This window comes from Chiloscyllium punctatum, chromosome 9, assembly GCF_047496795.1.
Source record: "Chiloscyllium punctatum isolate Juve2018m chromosome 9, sChiPun1.3, whole genome shotgun sequence".
NCBI lineage: Eukaryota > Metazoa > Chordata > Chondrichthyes > Orectolobiformes > Hemiscylliidae > Chiloscyllium > Chiloscyllium punctatum.
Genome location: NC_092747.1, coordinates 79,642,984 through 79,663,860, shown reverse-complemented (window position 1 = coordinate 79,663,860; position 20,877 = coordinate 79,642,984). Strand labels below are relative to the sequence as shown.

General features: G+C 41.2%; 1 protein-coding gene across 5 annotated transcripts in view; it reads left to right on the top strand.

Moving 5' to 3' along the window:
- Nucleotides 1-20,877, top strand: part of abcc4 (ATP binding cassette subfamily C member 4 (PEL blood group)) — a 471,758-nt gene that overhangs the window by 117,473 nt on the left and 333,408 nt on the right. For all 5 annotated transcript variants that reach the window (XM_072577875.1, XM_072577874.1, XM_072577873.1 and 2 more), the window contains one exon: nt 19,715-19,809. In XM_072577875.1, the coding sequence (XP_072433976.1) occupies nt 19,715-19,809 (95 nt within the window). The remainder of the gene's footprint in view (nt 1-19,714; nt 19,810-20,877) is intronic.

The following is a 20,877-nucleotide window of genomic DNA, read 5'->3' as shown; positions in this document are numbered from 1 at the left end:
AAGATGTGTTGGACATTTTGAACAACTTGAGGATAGACAAGTCCCCCGGGCCTGACGGGATATATCCTAGGATTATGTGGGAAGCAAGAGAGGAAATTGCAGTACCGTTGGCAATGATCTTCTCGTCTTCACTGGCAACGGGGGTGGTACCAGGGGACTGGAGAGTAGCGAATGTTGTGCCCCTGTTCAAAAAAGGGAATAGGGATAACCCCGGGAATTACAGGCCAGTTAGTCTTACTTCTGTGGTAGGCAAAGTAATGGAAAGGGTACTGAGGGATAGGATTTACGAGTATCTGGAACGGCACTGCTTGATTAGGGACAGCCAGCACGGATTTGTGAAGGGTAGGTCTTGCCTTACAAGTCTTATTGAATTCTTCGAGGAGGTGACCAAGCATGTGGATGAGGGTAGAGCAGTGGATGTAGTGTACATGGATTTTAGTAAGGCATTTGATAAGGTTCCCCATGGTAGGCTTATGCGGAAAGTCAGGAGGCATGGGATAGAGGGAAATTTGGCCAATTGGATAGAAAACTGGCTAACCGGTCGAAGTCAGAGAGTGGTGGTAGATGGTAAATATTCAGCATGGAGTCCAGTTACAAGTGGAGTTCCGCAGGGATCAGTTCTGGGCCCTCTGCTGTTTGTAATTTTTATTAATGACTTAGATGAGGGAGTCGAAGGGTGGGTCAGTAAATTTGCAGATGATACAAAGATAGGTGGAGTTGTGGACAGTGAGGAGGGCTGTTGTCGGCTGCAGAGGGACTTAGATATGATGCAGAGCTGGGCTGAGGAGTGGCAGATGGAGTTCAACCCTGCCAAGTGTGAAGTTGTCCATTTTGGAAGAACAAATAAGAATGCGGAATACAGGGTTAATGGTAGGGTTCTTGGTCAGGTGGAGGAACAGAGGGATCTTGGGGTCTATGTACATAGATCTTTGAAGGTTGCCACTCAGGTGGATAGAGTTTGTAAGAAGGCCTATGGAGTATTATCGTTCATTAGCAGAGGGATTGAATTCAAGAGTCGTGAGGTGATGTTGCAGCTGTACAGGACTTTGGTTAGGCCACATTTGGAGTACTGTGTGCAGTTCTGGTCGCCTCACTTTAGGAAAGATGTGGAAGCTTTGGAGAGGGTGCAGAGAAGATTTACCAGGATGTTGCCTGGAATGGAGAGTAGGTCATACGAGGATAGGTTGAGAGTTCTCGGCCTTTTCTCGTTGGAACGGCGAAGGATGAGGGGTGACTTGATAGAGGTTTATAAGATGATCAGAGGAATAGATAGAGTAGACAGTCAGAAACTTTTTCCCCGGGTACAACAGAGTGTTACAAGGGGACATAAATTTAAGGTGAAGGGTGGAAGGTATAGGGGAGATGTCAGGGGTGGGTTCTTCACCCAGAGAGTGGTGGGGGCATGGAATGCGCTGCCCGTGGGAGTGGTAGAGTCAGATTCATTGGCGACCTTTAAGCGGCATTTGGATAGGTACATGGATGGGTGCTTAATCTAGGATAGAAGTTCGGCACAACATCGTGGGCCGAAGGGCCTGTTCTGTGCTGTATTGTTCTATGTTCTATATGTTCTATGTTCTAAGCTGACCTTGGATTTCCCCTTTCCAAGCGTCAATTTCAAATCTAGCAACAAGCCGAGAGAATCTTGCATTCCGCAACAATGTTGTCATTAAGTTAGGTAGGCAGCAAGTCAAATTGAAGTACACTCGTCATCTGAAATGTCATTTCAAAACTTCAACTTATCAATAATTCTGAACTTAGTACCCCATTTAAAACACACTCTGAACTTAGTACCTATTTAAAATGCAGTTTTACCTCCACAAGATTTCATGTATTAAAATGTTTTACAGCAATATTAGGAAAGCACAGCAGTAATATTAGTGTACCTGGAATAATGCTCTGGGGACAAGAGGAAGAATCTTCAGTATTCATTGCTGGCAAGCTTGGATACAGGCAGAACATTTAATTAGACGGTTGTTGTTGTACCTCAATCTTGCTGCCGCCTTGATTCCACCAATACTGGGCAGAAAAGCAATTGCTGGAAAGTGAGGACTGCAGATGCTGGAGACCAGAGTTGAAAAGTGTGGTGCTGGAAAAGCGCAGCAGGCCAGGCAGCAACCGAGGAGCAGGAGAATCGATGTTTCGGGCATAAGCACTTCTTCAGGCATGAGAAAAGCGGTTGGTGCTTGATGAAGGGACTGGACCACAGGAAGTGGGAAATGGCACCCAAGAAGAACCACTCCCTGTTCTTCTGACCCATGTCAGCCTCTCTCCATAACATCCATTTGGCAAAACTCACCCTCAACTGCATATTGCTGACTGTATACTGGGTCCTCCATGATCTTGAAATGCCAGGAGAATTCCATCTAATAGCACACTTAAGTGGAATTGTTGAGTGCAGGACATCCCGGTAGGTGAGACCTGCTCCCCTCTGATTCTTAAACTACTGACTGATTGATGGACCTTCCCAAAAAGAGGTATCATCTCTTTTGGGGTATCTTGTGGCTCTCCAGCCAATAAGCAAGACCCTCCAATAACGCACCACAGGATTCTGCCTGGAAGTTTAAATCCTTTCACAGCAGCTGGAAAGTTTAAATTCCATTAGCTAAAGTAAATCTAGAATAAAACAGCTATATCTTCAGTAAGGAGTTATGGGTAAACTCACAGGTTCACTAGCTACTGTCCTTTTAAAGAAAAAAGTGTGCTGTCCTTACTTAACCTTCATATGATGCCAGACTCAGCAAAATGTGGACTCCTAACTGGCCACTGAAATGGCCTAGAGTGTCACTCACTAGTATCAAACCACCATGAAAATGTTGAATCAAGATGAAACTAGACAAATCAGTTAACATCAACCTAAGCAGTAGATTTAGCAAAGACTTGCTTTTTGCAGTCAAATCTGCAATGCTGTGCTCCTAATATCTGGACTTTTGTGACAAGATTGGGAGATAACTATTTTTAATGTATATGACTTGTTTTCATGATCCGAAAGTGCAAAACATCTAGCATGAGTTTACATGTTGTCACTTCAAATGTAGAGTATATTATTGTTCTAGATTTTAACATGTATTCAGAATGCATAAAGCATAGTTATGATGAGCATATAAAATTTGGATTCTAAAAATCAAAATTTGCAAAGTAGTCTCCAGCCACTGGTGAATGTATTTGATATTTCATTTTATTTATGATTCTGGCACTCTATCTCACCAAGACTCAGCATTTCCCACAACTTGTCATTCGTTTTGATCTCAGCTTATCATTTCCTTTTCTTTAATCCACTGCGAATAATGATTTTGTCCCACTACCAAAATTCTGTTTCTCATAACTGACATTTTGTTCAACATTTCTGCACTCAAAATATTTTGTCTCTAAGCATATATTTTTTACTATATAAAATATAAACTGACCCAACACCAATATACTGAAAGCCTCTTGCTGAGAAGGAAATCTGTTTATATAGTTTCCGCACAGGGGAGTTTTCAAGATGACAGCTATTTGGGCAATTGACAATCAGCTCCAAAAAACAGCTGAGAAGTATTGATCTTAATTGGAATTATTTGGTTTATTTTTTAAAGCTACTTTGTCATTTTGATGAATAAGTATTTGCTGAGTATATGCGTCCAATAGAAGGTGATAAATTTGTAATCTCTCTGAATATGTGAACAATTTATTCTATGCTCACAAGATAACACCTGTCTCAGATGACCTTCCTGCAGGTTTAAGAAAACAGTCAAAGAGCTCTATGCCGGTAGAGGGAAAGTTGGGGTGCCAGCCGTGACTAACTACTGTTTCATGACTACTACTAAACTTTCCATAGTGTCAGCCTCACAAATTAAGCATTCCGTCATATAATTAGCACGAATAAATTAATTATCTTGGAAGTCCATGCTAAAATAGGGTTGAGTCAGCACAGCATCAGCAAGAGTAGGTCATGCCTGACAAATCTGTTTGAATTCTTCAGTGAGGTAATGAGCACATTGACTTGGCTGTCAATGAAGATTCTATCACCATTGTACCATTCATAGCACCTCTATCGACATGTTGACTTGAAAATCTAAACAATTCAGTTTTCTTAGAAAATTCTTAATGAAACATATATGTTTTGCAAATAGAATATAAGAAAAATAAAATCCATAATATAAATAAAATATAAAATATTGGTACATTTATAGAATTATAAAGCATGAATGGTTCATACTATTTCTGACACTACCGAAAAGTCATTAAACAGGCAGGTTATTCTTAATCAATAAAATAAACACATTCATTTGCTGTGCATTATTCTCTGGTGTCAGTTTCACATTTTGCAGCACACTGTCTTAATCAGAAGCCTCTATTGGTGTAATGCAGATTGACACTTCATTGTAGTGCTGAGGATTACACTTGCACTCCATTTATCTTCACAGGTAAATTTAGAAGATCTCACTACTCTATTCATAGGTTCTCCTTCTGTCTTACCAACATTTCTCTTTCAAGCATAATCTTGTTATTGATGTTGGTGCATAAATAGAATGCTACATTGCTCTATACAACAACTTTTCTCCCAAAATAATTCTATTATTGTGGTGACCCAAAATGTAGTCAAGCTGCATAGAATTAATTTTTCTTTAATATTAATCACAAGGTTTACATTTTTTATTATTTCTCTACAGATCATAAACCATAAGATAAAGGTACACAATAGGCCATTCAGTCCATCGAGTCTATTCAACCATTCGATCATGGCAGATAAATTTCTCAACCTCACATTCTCCTGCCTTCTCCTACAACCTTTTGATCCCCTTACTAATCAAGAATCTATCTTCTCTATCTTAAAGTCATTCAGTGATTTGGCCTGCACAGCCCACTCCAACAGTGAAGGTTCGCCATCCTGAAGAATTTCCTTCTTGTATCAGTTATAAAGCGTTGTCCCTTTACCCAAAGGCTGTGCACTCAGGTCCTGGTTTTCTCATAGTTATAGAATCATAGAATAGAATAATGGAATCCAAAACAAGGTGGAAATAGGCTATTCGGCCCATTGGGTCTGCACTGACCTTCCGAAGAACATTCCACTCAGACTCAGCACCCCACTCAAGCCAGTAATCCCATATTTACGATGGCCAATGCACTAACTTGCATATCATTTGACATATTAGTGAAACATCATCTCCCGTTCCACTCTCGCCACACCACTCAGTATTCTGTACATTTCAGTGAGATTTCTTCATTTTTCTAAACTCCATTCAAGTATAGACCCAGAGTCCTCAACTGCTCCTCACATGACAAACCCTTCATTACTTGGATTATTCTTGTGAACCTCCTCTGGATGCCTTCCAAGATCAGCACATCGTTCCATAGAAACAAGGTGCAAAATTGCCCATAGTATTCCAAGTGTGACCTGACCAGAGCCTTATACAGCCTTAGCAATACAACTCTGCTGTTGTATTTTAGCCCTCTTGAAATACATTGGCTTTCCTAATAGCCAACTGTCCCCTCCCTACGAGCCTGCATGTTAATCTTAAGAGAATTTTGATCGAGGACTCCAAGGTGCTTCCGATTTCTGAAGTCTTTCTCATTGAGAAAATAATCTATGCTCCTCTTCCTCATACCAAAGTGTACAACCTCTCATTTTCCCACATTGCATTCCAACTGCCACTTCTTTGCCCACTCTTCTTATCTGTCCAAGTCCTATTGCAGCCTCCCCACTTCCTCAGTCTGGCCCTCCACCAATCTTTGTGTCATCTGCAAACTTAGCAACAATGCTGTCAGCTCCTTCATGTAGATCCTTAATGTATAATGTGAAGAGTTGTGATCATAAAACTGACTCATGCAGAACTCCAGTAGTCACCAGCTGCCGTCCTGAAAACAATCTCTTTATCCCAACTCTCTGCCAGTCGATCAATCCTCTCAATGCTGTTTCCCTTAATTTCATTAGCTCTCCTCTTACTTAGCAACCTCCTGTGCTGCAACTTGTCAAAGGCCTTCTGAAATTCCACTGATTATAGCCACTGGTTCTCCTTTGTCTAATATGCCCATTACCACCTTGAAGAATTCAAACAGATTTGTCAGGCATGGCCTTCTCTTGCTGACACTGTGCTAACTCAACCCTATTTTAGCATGCACTTCCAATGTACTTTGTAGTCTCATACTTAACAATAGACTCTCAAATTTTACCAATGATTGAGGTCCAGTTAATTGGCCTAAAATATCTCCTGTCTTTTGCCTCCCTCCCTTCTTAAGTAGGGGTGTTACATTAGCCACTTTTCAGTCCTCTGGGACCTTTCCTGAATCCAGTGGTTCCTGAAAGATCACCACCAAAACATCCACAATCTCCTCAGCTATCTCTTTCAGAATGCTGGGGTGTAGTATACCTGCTCGAGGTGATTTATGCATCTTCAGACCTTTCAGGTTCCCAGCAGTTTCTCCTTGGTGATAGCCACCTCTGGCTCCTGACTTGAAGTTCTGGTATGCCACTAGTGTCTTCCACTGTGCAGACTGATGCAAAGTATGTATTCAGTTCCTCCCCATTCCTACTTCTCCAGCCTCACTGACCACTGCCCAGTGTCCAGTCTTGCCTCTCTCTCTTACCTTTTATATGTCTTAAAAATCCTGCAATTTTCTTTTATATTATTAACTAGCTCATCCTCATATTTTATCTTTCTCCCCCATTATTGCTTTTTTAGTTGTCCCCTGCTGGTTTTTTAAGGCTTACTACTAATCTTCAACACATTTTTGCCTTTTCATTTGCTTTTAGACTCTCTTGACTTCCTTTGTCAGCCATAGATGTCTCATCCTCCCCTTAGTCCTGGGGATGAATTTCTACTGTGCCTCCCAGATTACTCACAGACTCCTGCCATTGCTGCTCCAATGTCATTCCTGCTAAGTTCCCCTTCCAATGAATTCTGGCTAGCTCTTCCCTTTACTCAATTGTAACACTTTACACCTGATTCCAGCTTCGCCCTGTCAACCTGCAGGATGAATTCGATCATATGATCACTATCTCCTAGATGTTCTTCAACCAAAGCTTCCTAATCAAGTCTGCCTCCTTGCACATCACCAAATCCAAAATTGCCTGTTTCCTAAAAGGATGTACCACAAGCTGCTCCAAAAAAATCATTAAATTGACACTCCATGAATTCCTTTTCTGTGATTATCTACTAACCTGATTTTCCAGTCTACCTGCATATTGAAGTTCCTTTTTTTACGTGCCTTTTCCAGCTCCTCATTTATGTTGTTCCCCAAATCTGACTATTGCTGTCCATAATTCCCATCAGGATCCTTTTTCACTGCTGTGCCTCAACCCTATCCAACACATATTCTGCACCTTCTGATCTATATCACTTCTTGCTATTGATCTAAGTAAGAAATGAAATTAAAAGGCAACCCTGTCACTTCTGTCTATGTGTATGTACTTTTGATTGTGTATCCTTGGATAATGAGTTCCCAGTCCTGATCCTTTTACAGCCACATCTTTACAATGCCTACAACATTGTACCCGCCATTTTCAGTCTATGATGCAAGTTGTTTTACCTTGTTTAGTGTACTGAGCATATTTAAATATTGTACCCTCAGTGCCGTGTTGACTGCCCTTCTTCTCATAGTTGTCCCCTTATCTGCTGTGCTTGAAGTTAGACTCCTGATCTTTTTCATATTGTCTACCCTATTACTTGTTCTGGAAACTTTTAATAACCTTAACCTGTCCTGAGATTTCCCCTCTACCTTTAACTAGCTTGAATTCTTTTTGTGCTTCTCCTACTGAGACTTTCTGCTGTAATTCTGGTCCCAGTTCAGTTGAGGTAGATCCTGCCGCAACAGTACAGTTCCCTCTTGTCCCAGTACTGATGCCAATGCTCCCTTAAAATGGAACCCTCCTTTAACCACATCTTTACTAATCTTTTTACCTATTTTCCAATCAGATAATGATCAAGAGATTACAATCTTGAAGGCTTGTTTTTAATTTTGTTCCCAATTTCTGATATTCTCTCTCGCCTATTTTGTTGGTGCCAACATGAACCACAACAACTGGATCCTTCCCCTCCCTCTCCCCAAGCCAACTCAAGATTTTCTTCACACTTAACATCAGATTGGCAACACACCAAACAGGACTCTCCATCCTGCTCACAAAGTATGCCATCTTTCCCATGGAAATAAAATTTCTTAGCATTATCACTTTTCTTTGTGCTCCTCCCACTTGAATAGTTTTCTGGACCGTGGTGTGGTGGTCAGTTTGACCATCCTCCTTGCAGACTCTTGCCTTATTTATCCAAACAGAAAAGTACCTCATGCATGTTGTACAAGTTCCACTATTATGTTGAGGATCCCTCTCCCTGCCTCACTTGTTATTACACCCACTTGTCCCTGACCATTGGTCAAATTTGAAATATTTAAGCTATGGAGTGTGACTGCCTGAAACGCAGCATCAAATTAATTCTCCCCGTCCTGGATTTGTAATAGTGCCTGAAGCTCAAATTTCAGTTGATCAACTCTGAGCCAGAGTTCCTCAAACTGCAGATATGGCCACCAAGGCTTGCAACAGGATCTACCAGCTCCTACATCTTGCAATATCAACACATCTGTACAAACGTTTTTAATATAGTTAATTTATTGTTTAAAAATATTATCCTTGAATAGTCCCTAAATTGTTACACACCTTTCTGAATCGTCTATTATTTAAAGCTGGTCCCTAATGTAGGTCCCTTATCAATCAGACACAGCTTTTCTGTGATATCACTAACTTAAAAAAAAATAAGAACACTAAATGATCAAAATCTCCTGTTGTACTCACTGTTACTGGCACTGCCCTTCCCTTACTAAGGCAAGTCTGGACATGGTTCTCCACTATAGTACAGACAAAGGCACTTTCCAATTGTTGTTGCTGGATTAATAACATTATAAATAAGTTAAAAATGTCTTGACAGAAGAGAATGAGAAAATGTTTGCATTAATCATATTTGTTATTCTGGGGAATTCTAAGCTCTCTCATACCAATATATTTGATATTGTTTAATTGGAAGTTATTAAAGAAGCCATTAAGGAAAATTTCATAAACTGATAAATGATCACTATATTTGCTTGATGTTATGAGATGAAGGTTGGTCAAGACAGTTGAGAAGTCCATATGTTGTTCAAAAAGGTACTATAAAATATTTTATACTTACTGATGCATACAGTTAGAGACTTGATTTTATTTCTCGTCACAGATACGTGACAATGTAGTATTTCCTCAGAATTGCATTGAAGTACCAATCTGGATTATGTGCACAAGTCTTGGATTAGGTCCTGATATAATGAAGGTTTGATCAGAAATATGTGGTATCTGTATTGACAATAATACATAGGAGCAGAAGTACATAGGTTTTGCTCCGCTTTTGAATGAGATCATGGCTGATCTGATGATTCTCAACTGCCTTTTACCCTATAGCTCTTAATTCTCTTTCTGATTAAATATCTATCTATTTTGGCCTGGAGTACACTTAACCTTTAGCCTCTATGACCCTCTGCAATAAAGAATTCCACAGATTGACTAGCTCTGAATGAAAGAAATTCCTCTCTCTTTTAAATGTGAGATCCCTTAATCCGAGATTAGGCCCTTTGGTCCTCAACTTCCTCACAAGCAGGAACAACCTTTCCATGTTAACCTGTCAAATAGTCTGAGAATTTTGTACGTTTCAATAAGGTTTCTTCTCATTCTACAAAATTTCAGTGAATACAAAGCCACTTGACCTGTCTATGTCCCAGTGTAGACTGTGTGATCCTCTCCTCTTAAATCCCATCTATTTTTGTGTCAACTCTAAACCTGCTGATAATACATTCACTTCCCCTCATCCACGTCATTAATATATTGTAAAGAATATGTGCCTCAGCTTGTGATATGCCAGTAGTTACAGGTTATTATCCTGAAAATGCCCTATTTATCTCAACCTTGTCTTATATTGGTCAGTCAATCCTTTATTTATGCTATCCACCCTTAATACCATTGGCACATTTCTTCTTAAATTGCCTTATGTGCAGTACTCATCATACTTTTGGATTTCCAAAAAATGTATTATATCTACTGGTTTCCCTTCATCTTTCCAGTTTACTAACTTCTTAAAGAACTGTAATAACGTTGTTAGACATGATTTTCCCCTTTATGACGCCATGTGGGCTCAGCTTGATTTTATTCTTTATTGCTAAGTGCTGTAGAACATAGAATTGTGCAAAACAGGTACAGACCCTTTAGCTAAATTAAACTAATCCTTTCTGCCTGCCCTTGATCCAAATTCCTTGCATATACATGTGTTTATCTAAAAGTCTCTTAATGCCCCTATTGTATCTACCTCCATCACCACCCCTGGCAACTTAATCCTCACATCTTTGAAATTTTCCCTGCTCACCCTAAATGCGTGCTCCCTAGTTTTAGACATTTCAACTCTGGGAAAAAGATTCTGATGGCCAACCCTATTTGTGCATCTCATAATTTTATAGACTGCTATCACGTCTCCTAAAGTGCAGCATCTCACACGTAGACTGATTAACCTCCATCTGCCTTCTCTGTGCCCATATCTGCAACTGATCTGTATCTGGCTGTGTCCTTTGACAATCTTCTACACTATTCATAACTGAACTGATCTTTATATTGTCTGCAAAGTTACTTTGAAGACCCATCTACATTTTGATCCAAGTAATTTATATACAGGGGAACCTTGATTATCCAGTTGAGATGGGCGGGCACTATTTCATTTGGATAATTGATTATTCAGTTAATCGATTCAATGCCTTTCCTCTGGCGTTCAGAGTTTTCTATTAAATCTGCTCCCCGTTCAGGAGACTAGCAGCAGCAAAGTGCACACGAGCCCTCATCCTCCCCCAATATCGCCATCCCCGCCGGCCCCCAAACCCTGTCCAACACTGCCCGGCCCTCCCTGTCCGCTCCCCCGTTTCCCACCCCCCCCCCCCCCCCCCCCCACAAACACTGCCCGCCCCTGGAGCAGCCAGACTGGACACCAGCAACAAGACTGCTGCTGCTACTGCCTTTTGGAGGGTGAGTCTCCAAATAGCACAGGCATATGTGCACACACAACATTTTGACAGGTTCCATCTTTGCCCATACAGGACAATATTAGAGAGATTATCTGCAGCCTGTGTAGAACTCCAGGGAAAGTGTGGGGGGAGAGAGAGAGAGAGAGAGGGAGAGTGTGGGAGGTCAGTCATTTTGAGACCGTGCCTGTGCTCCCATCAGTCCAGGACTGTTCTCGGCAGCACTTTTAATCACTCTAAACAAAAGACGCGATCAGTGTTGGACAGGGTTTGATGTAATGCTTCTGTCGGGACCTTGAGATCTCCGTCGGATAATCCGATTTTTGGATAATTGTTCGAATAATTGAGGTTCCTCTGTATATCACAAACAGCGGAGGTCCCAGTACGGATCCATGTGGAACGCTGCTAGTCACAGACCTTCAGCCTGAAAAACACCCTTCCACCACTACCCTTTGCGTTCTATGGCCAAGCCAATTCTGAATTCATGCAGCCAAGTCGTCATGGATGCCATGCACCTGAATCTCCTGATTGACCCTACCAACAGTGACTTTGTTGACAACGTTCACTGCTCTACCCTCATCGATCACCTATGTCACCTCCTTGAAAAATTCAATTACCTGTGCAATTACGCACTATATTAGATGAGCATTTTTCCATTTGCAGATGTTAAGCTAACTGGCCTGCAGTTACCTTTTTTTTCTCTCTCTCAATAATTACCATGACAGACCACGTCCAAGTGAAGCGAATGTAATTGCTGGACCTGATGGGTGGAATTCTCAGATTTTAAAGGAAGTAGCTACAGAGATAGTGAATACATTGGTAGTAATCTCGCAAGAATTCTCAGCTTCTGGAAATGTCCCAGAGTTTTGGAAAATTATCATTGTAACATCCTTATTCAAAAGGATAAGGAGACAAGAAAGCACGTAATTCCAGGCTAGTTGGCCTTTCATCGATCATTGGGAAAAGGCTAGTCTACAGAGCAGTAGATGCTAAGGATTCATGGACAATTACTAGGATTTAGTAATTCTATAACTATTTCCCTTAAAACCCTAGGATACAACCCATTGGTACCAGGACACACATCAACTTTTATCATAGAATCCTTACAGTGTGGCATGCTATTTGGCCCTTTGAGTCCACACGGGCCTTCCAAAGAGCATTCCACCCAAACCACTACCCTATCCTTGTAACCCCACATTTTTAGCATGGCTAATCCACCGAGCCTACACACCTTTGGAATATGGGAGGAAACTGGAGCATACAGAAGAAACCCACACAGGCACAGGGAAAATGTGCAAACTCCACACAATTGCCCGAGGGGTGGAATGGAACCTGGGTCCCTGGTGATGTAAGGCAGCAGTGCTGACCACTGAGCCACTGTGCTGTCCTTTTAACCCTGTTAGTTTCATCAATACTGTGTATGGGCTTAGAGTTTGCACATTCTCCCCGTGATCTGCGTGGGTTTCCTCTGGGTGGTCCAGTTACGTCCCACAATCCAAAGATATGCAGGTCAGGTGAATTGGCCAGGCTAAATTGCCCGTTGTGTAGGTTAGGTGCATTAGTCTGGGGTAAATGTAGAGTAATAGAGTAGGGGAATGGGTCTGGGTGGGATACTCTTTGGAGGGTCAGTCTGGACTTGTTGGGCTGAAGAGCCTGATTCCGCACTGTTGGGATTCTATAATTCTACTCTTTCTCTCATGATAGTTAGTTCCTCCCCCCAGTCTTAACTCTTTGATTATTTAGTAATTTTTGAATGCTGCTTGTGTCCTCGACTGCGTGGGCTAATTAGGGGGATTAGAACGATTGGATGGCTGTTATTGACTGGCACAGACATGGTGGGCTGAAGGGCCTTTTTATGTGCTCAATGACTGTATGACTCTATGATGAAAAGTCTTTATTTGACTCTGCCATTTCCTGGATCATTATTTTCAGCCTCATTCTGTAAGGATCCTATATTCATTTTGACCTTTCGTTTCATATAAAAGCTATTACAATTTGTTTTTATGTTACTTGCTAGCTTGACCTCTTGATTTTATCTTTTCTTTAAGTTTTTACAACTTTCCCAATTGTCTAGACTACCACTTTGCCATATTGTTTTTTTCTTTCAGTTTGATGCTATCCTTAAATCATTTTGTTGACCATGATCGTTTTAGCCTCTTTTTTTTAAAAAAAACCTTCTTCCTCACTGTGCTGAGAGTCTTGAACTATTTTCTTAAGTCTGCCAGTGTTTATCAACTGTCTTTTCAGTTGAACTCCTTTCCCAGTCCATTCCATCTAGCAGTACCCTTGTCCCTGTATAATTATCCTTATTTAACTTCTTTGATCAATTGATACCTCTCTAAATGCTCAGTTCCTCCTGTCTCCTGATTAGATTCTACTGACATTCCTCCATTTATACTAAATATGATAGATCTATACTACCTGGTTTCTTTGTCCCTCTGTCCTTTGTAAATTTACGCTAGTCTGATTTGTAAATACACAAATCTATTATTTATAATAAATTTGTGTAAAACTTTTTTTGAGCCAACATCCATCCTGTTTTTACAAATCAAGCCCATTTGGAAATTGTTGCTTGGCTTAGGCAATAAAATATTGAAAACTCAAGGGGCATCACTTAGTTGTAGCTTGTTATAAGGCAGTGCTGAATGGATTTTCAATTCTCTCCTAACGTATTAGTGCTATGCAGAAAGAAAAATCCCATGATTTACCATTTATCTAAAAGTATCCAAGATAACATTGACCAATGTGGATCAATATTAAAAATAGAGTTGATGATGGTTACATCTTTATAAGTTAAATTCTGAGGATGTTACATCATTCTGTTGTAATTTTGATTGAAGATGGAATTCTGTCAAATTGCCCTTTTCAATGTTATCAAGTCATCATCGAAATCTACCTTGCTAGAAATATGAATAAAATGAACTTTTAGAACTTTAAACAATAGGTTTGATATCAGACTGTCAACTGGTGCAGTGATTATGTAGATCACCCAAAGTCCCTTTTGAGAGACCTAATCCATTTTGGGAGTCAGACCTCATTTTCACTATTTGCGTGGCCTATTCCAGCATTCACCTGTGTCTTTGTGACGTGTTGGGTGAATTTTCAGCAGCTTAATGTCAACCGGAGATGGACATTTTATCTGGGACAATCACTAGTTCGGTGAATTCACCTTGTCCCACTGAAATATTTTTTTTAAAAAATCCTTTTTTTGAGCGATTTATTTTTCAATGAACCACAACACTTGTTCTTTCACTGATTCGGTTAAATGTTTTAACTGCACTTTTTGATTTACAAATCGTATTACTGCATCAAACTGATGTCCTTTGATGAATAACTTGCCATCTCTTCTATTCTGCAAATATTGAATGTAGGATGATTCATTTTCTTGGAGTTGTTCAATGAAGTATATACTTTGATCACCATGTGAATCAATGAATTGTTTGTAGCTTTATGTTCCATTGTTTGCAGGGACACCTTTTTTTCCAGTACATCAAGGTTTTGCAATAGATATTTCTAAGTGAGAAATTTGACTTCATATGTGCCTGTTGTGTTGCATTTACAGAATGCTGCAATGCCTACCTTATGGTGCAGAGGGAAGCACTAAAATTTGAAAAGTAGCCATGTAGTTCAAATATGTAGATTTGCCCAGGTGGCTTGTATGATCAATTTGTCCAAACATTTGTTACTGGAATCATGTATGACATAGAAAACTAACAATCTTAGTTTCAGTTTCAGTTTATGTGTATAAACTGATCTCAGGGTCTTAGCAATCAAAATTATTTGAACTTATCATTTGACAACATTTTCTGTGCTCACAATTTGAGGAGTCTATGTAATGAGGTACAGTCAGGATGAATAGACAAGGGCTGAAATCTTTCGACAAGAGTCATACAAAGGAGCACTGGGGAAAATGAAGGATCATAGTTGTGGAGCTCGAGACAGCAAGTAGAGTTGACCATCATTGAAAGATGTTTCTAAACTGAATAATGACATGTCTCTTTGTTCATTCCTGTGATGAGTCAATGTACAGAATCGTGAAAGGCTCCGAAAAGAAAGCTGTACTTGTAAGGAAAGTTATAGAGTCATAGAGATGTACAGCATGGAAATAGACCCTTTGGTCCAACCTGTCCATGCCGACCAGATATCCCAAGCCAATCTAGTCCTACCTGCCAGCACCCAGTCCATATCCCTCCAAACCCTTCCTATGCATATACCCATCCAAATTCCTCTTAAATGTTGCAATTGTACCAGCCTCCACCTCTTCCTCTGGCAGCTCATTCCATACACGTACCACCCTCTGTGTGAAAAAGTTGCCCCTGGGGTCTCTTTTATATCTTTCCCCTCTCACCATAAACCTATGCCCTCTGGACCCCAGGGAAAAGACTTTGCCTATTTACCTTATTCATGCCCCTCATAATTTTGTAAACCTCTATAAGGTCACCCCTCAGCCTCTGACACTCCAGGGAAAACAGCCCCAGCCTGTTCAGCCTTTCCCTGTAGCTCAAATCCTCCAACCCTGGCAACATCCTTGTAAATCTTTTCTGAACCCTTTCAAGTTTCACAACATCTTTCCGATAGGAAGGAGACCAGAATTGCACGCAATATTCCAACAGTGGCCTAACCAATGTCCTGTACAGCCACAACATAACCTCCATCTCCTGTACTCAATACTCTGACCAATAAAGGAAAGCATACCAAATGCCTCCTTCATTATGCTATCTACCTGAAACTCCACTTTCAAGGAGCTATGAACCTGAACTCCAAGGTCTCTTTGTTCAGCATCACTCCCTAGGACCTTACCATTAAGTGTATAAGTCCTGCTAAGATTTGCTTTCCCAAAATGCAGCACCTCGCATTTATCTGAATTAAACTCCATCTGCCACTTCTCAGCTCATTGGCCCATCTGATCCAGATCCTGTTGTAATCTGAGGTAACCCTCTTCGCTGTCCACTACACCTCCAATTTTGGTGTCATCTGCAAACTTACTGACTGTACCTCTTATGCTCGCACCCAATCATTTATGTAAATGTCAAAAAGTAGAGGACCCAGCACCGATCCTGTTGGCACTCCACTGGTCACAGGCCTCCAGTCTGAAAAACAACACTCCAGCACCACTCTGGTTTCTACCTTTGAGCCAGTTCTGTATCCAAATGGCTAGTTCTCCCTGTATTCCAAGATATCTAACCTTGCTAATCAGTCTCCCATGGGGAACCTTGTCGAACGTCATACTGAAGTGTTTATAGATCTCTGCCCTCATCAGTCTTCTTTGTTACCTCTTCAGACATTTGTGGGCGGCACGGTGGCACAGTGGTTAGCACTGCTGCCTCGCAGCGCCGGAGACCCGGGTTCATTTCCCGCCTCAGGCGACTGACTGTGTGGAGTTTGCATGTTCTCCCCGTGTCTGCGTGGGTTTCCTCCGGGTGCTCCGGTTTCCTCCCACAGTCCAAAGATGTGCAGGTCAGGTGAATTGGCCAGGCTAAATTGCCCGTAGTGTTAGGTAAGGGGTAGATGTAGATGTAGGGGTATGGGTGGGTTACGCTTCGGCGGGGCGGTGTGGACTTGTTGGGCCGAAGGGCCTGTTTCCACACTGTAAGTAATCTAATCTAATCTAATCTAATCTAATCTAATCTAAAAAAAAACTCAATCAAGTTTGTGAGACATGTTTTCCCACGCACAAAGCCATGTTGACTCTCCCTAATCAGTTCTTGCATTTCCAAATATTTGTGCATCCTGTCCCTCAGGATTCCCTCCAACAACTTGCCCACCACCGAGGTCAGGCTCACCGGTCTATAGTTCCCTGGCTTGTCCTTACCACCCTTCTTAAACAGTGGCACCACGTTAGCCAACCTCCAGTCTTCTGGCACCTCACCTATGACTGTCGATGATATAAATACCTCAGCAAGAGGCCCAGCAATCACTTCTCTAGCTTCCCACAGAGTTCTCGGGTACACCTGATCAGGTCCTGGTGATTTATCCACCTTTACCCATTTCAAGACATCCAGCACTTCCTCCTCTGTAATCTGGACATTTTGCAAGATGTCACCATCTATTTCCCTACAGTCTATATCTTCCATATCCTTTTCCACAGTAAATGCTGATGCAAAATTCTAATTTAGTATTTCCCCCATTTTCTGCGGCTCCACACAAAGGCCGCCTTGCTGATCTTTGAGGGGCCCTATTCTCTCCCTAGTTACCCTTTTGTCCTTAATGTATTTGTAAAACCTTTGGATTCTCCTTAATTCTATTTGCCAAAGCTATCTCATGTCCTCTTTTTGCCCTCCTGATTTCCCTCTTAAGTATACTCCTACTTCCTTTATACTCTTCTAAGGATTCACTCGATCTATCCTGTCTATACCTTACATGTGCTTCCTTCTTTTTCTTAACCAAACCCTCAATTTCTTTCATCATCCAGCATTCCCTATACCTACCAGCCTTTCCTTTTCACCCTGATAGGAACATACTTTCTCTGGATTCTTGTTATCTCATTTCTGAAGGCTTCCCATTTTCCAGCCATCCCTTTTACCTGCGAACATCTGCCCCCAATCAGCTTTCGAAAGTCCTTGAGTTGAAAAATGTGGTACTGGAAAAACACAGCAGGCCAGACAGCATTTGAGGAGCAGAAGAATCGACGTTTCGGGCATCAGCCCTTCTTCAGGAATGAGGAAAGTGTGTCCAGCAGGCTAAGATAAAAGGTAGATTTCTCCAGTTTCCTCATTTCCCCTACCTCCACCTTGTCTCAGTCAAATCCCTCGAACTCAGCACCGCCTTCCTAACCTGCAATCTTCTTCCTGACCTCTCCGCCCCCACCCCACTCTGGCCTATCACCCTCACCTTGACCTCCCTCCACCTATCGCATTCCCAATGCCCCTCCCCCAAGTCCCTCCTCCCTACCTTTTATCTTAGCCTGTTGGACACATTTTCCTCATTCCTGAAGAAGGGCTGATGCCCAAAACGTCGATTCTCCTGCTCCTTGGATGCTGCCTGGCCTGCTGCGCTTTTCCAGCAACACATTTTCAGCTCTGATCTCCAGCATCTGCAGTCCTCACTTTCTCCTCACTAGCTCATAGCACTGGGAGTAATCCAGATATTACTACTCTTGAGGGCCTCCTTTTTAAATTTCTGCCTTACTCTCTATAATCTCCCTTCAGAATCTCAACCTTTTCCCTTCCTATGTCATTGGTTCCAATGTGGACAATAACCTCTTGCTGGCCCCTCTTCCCTGTGAGAACTTTCTACACCCTCTCTGAGACATTGTTGACCAGGGAAGCAACACACCATTCTGCTTTTTCGCTGCTGTCCACAAAAACGTCTGTCTGTACCTCGAACTAGAGAATCCCCTAACACAATTGATCTCTTGGAAGCTGACGTATCCCTCATTGCAATTGAGCCAGTCTCAATACCAGAAACCTGGCTGTTCGTGCTACGTTCCCTGAGAATCCATCACCCTCTACATTTTCCAAAACAGCATACCTGGTTGAAATGGGTATATCTGCAAAAGACTCCTGCACTAGGTGCCTACCTCTCTTACCTTTCTGGAGTTAACCCATCTTTGTGACTGTATCTGAGACTTTCCCCCCCTTCCTATAACTGCAATCTATCGCATGCTGTTGCTGTTGCAAATTCTTCATTGCATCTAACTGTCTCTCCAACCAATCCATTCAATCTGATCAGACTCGCATCCAACAGCATTTATTGCAGATATAATACGCAGTCACCCTTAAACTCCCACATCTGACAAGAAGTGCTAAAGGCCATTTTTGCTCCTTCACAATCTACAGACCCAGAAAATAATACTGTCTTATTTCTCTACAAAACGCTGCCCCAGGTTAAGTTACTAATATATTTATATTTTATATTTTAAGTTTAATCAAGAGACATATCTCCAAAAACATATAATCAAGAAAGAACTCACTCTACTCACTACTGCAGCCTTTCTGTTGGACACACTTAAAACAACGATTAACTTATCTGATTCTGTGCTGTGAACTTCACCCAAACAGGTTCCAAATTTGTAAGATTAGTTGTGAATTTCACTGTTAATTTTCCCAGACGCACTCCGATGTCCAGCGATCCATGAATTTAAAACAGCAAACGCAGTAACTGTGCAGGTTCTCTCTCTCTCTCTCCTGCACTGTCCTTTCCATGTGCTTCCTTTGTCTGTTCTTCTCCCTTTTAAAACTGCTGTTGTTTTGACTTTTTTTTCCAAAGTTCCAAAACAATGCAACAGCATATGAAACAGTAATTGCTGCTTCTGAAATTTGCAGAAATCACCTCCAGCACCTAAAATACCTCAAAAAAGGAGCAGCTGCTACAGCCAGAGATTTTTCCTGTCCTCCATCTTGGATTACCCAGAATCCCACTTGCTTCTGATAATTTTTTTATATGTAGTAGAAACACGGAAGCAATCGTATTTTAGAAAAAAAAATCTTGCTTCACCATGATTTGTTTCGATCTTTAGAATATGAGCAGGAGCAGTTCAAAAGCTTGTCCATGACGTTCAAAAAAGAAATTACAGTACTATCAGGTCAAATCTGTGAATGCATTCTGGTTTAAGGCGATATCTCAATGGAAGGAAAGCCTCTCAAAATTGTTGCTGCATGCAACCCTTAAGTGTTTTACATGTATGAAGTAATCTTTGGTCAAAGCAAGACTTGTAATGAAACCACTTTAAAGTGATAATTCAGAATTTATTGAAAGAACTGTTGTGTAACTTCAACAGGATTTGGAACTGTTTCAGGATGGTGACCTGACCCAGATTGGAGATCGTGGAGTCACACTCAGTGGAGGACAAAAAGCTCGAATTAATTTGGCTAGGTAAATGAGCTGCTTACTATACCAGACTTGGCTGGTGTCTATAACTCTGTACTGAGAGGACGCCTTTGAATGATGATGATTTGCTTTTTTTCCAAAAGTAGGTAAACTTTGCTTTTAAAGAATTGTAGCTATTTTATTTTGTGAATTATCTATTCATGGTTTGGAAACAGTTGGCTGAGATTCACATAAACATTGATCCACCTCTTAAAACATCACATTAGTGATCATCTGACGAGATCATTTCGCAGAATGAAGAATGCTTACTTAAGCAGGTGACACAGAAATTTTTCCTGGTGACATTTGAATATGGCTTTTGGCAGCATGTTTAATTCATGCATGATAACACTCTCTCACCTGAACTCCCTTGGTTAGTTTATACTTCAAATTTTTCTTCCTTTGTGCGATAACATTTTTGCTGGGAGACATGAATTACCTTCTTCAGTGTTGGCCATTGTTTGTTTACTTCCCTGCTATTCTACCTGCCCGATCCATATTAGCTAACTCTATTCTTATTTCGTTTCAATTCCCTTTGTTAAGTTAAACAGGGTTGATTCTGATCCAAGTTTCTCATTCTCAAACTGAATATTAAGCTCTGTCATGTTATGATTACTAATTCCTGGTGGGATATTTTACTCTGATCAGTTGTTAAACAATTTATTATGCCTTACCAGATCCAAGATAGTCTGCTCCCTCATTGGCTCCATGTCCTTTTGCTCTAGGAAATGATCCATAATGCATTCTATGACTATTCATGGTGAGGTAGTGGCCTAGAGATATTGTGACTGGACTGGTAATCCAGAGATCCAGGGAATGGTCTGGGGATCTGAATTTTAATCCTGCCACGGTAGATGGTGGAATTTGAATTCAATTTTTTTGAAATCTGAAATTAAGATTAGATTAGATAATTTACAGTGTGGAAATAGGCCCTTCAGCCCAACAAGTCCACACCGACCCGCCGAAGCAGAACCCACCCATTCCCGTACATTTACCCCTTTACCTAACACTACGGGCAATTTAGCATGGCCAATTCACCTGACGTGCACATCTTTGGACTGTGGGAGGAAACCG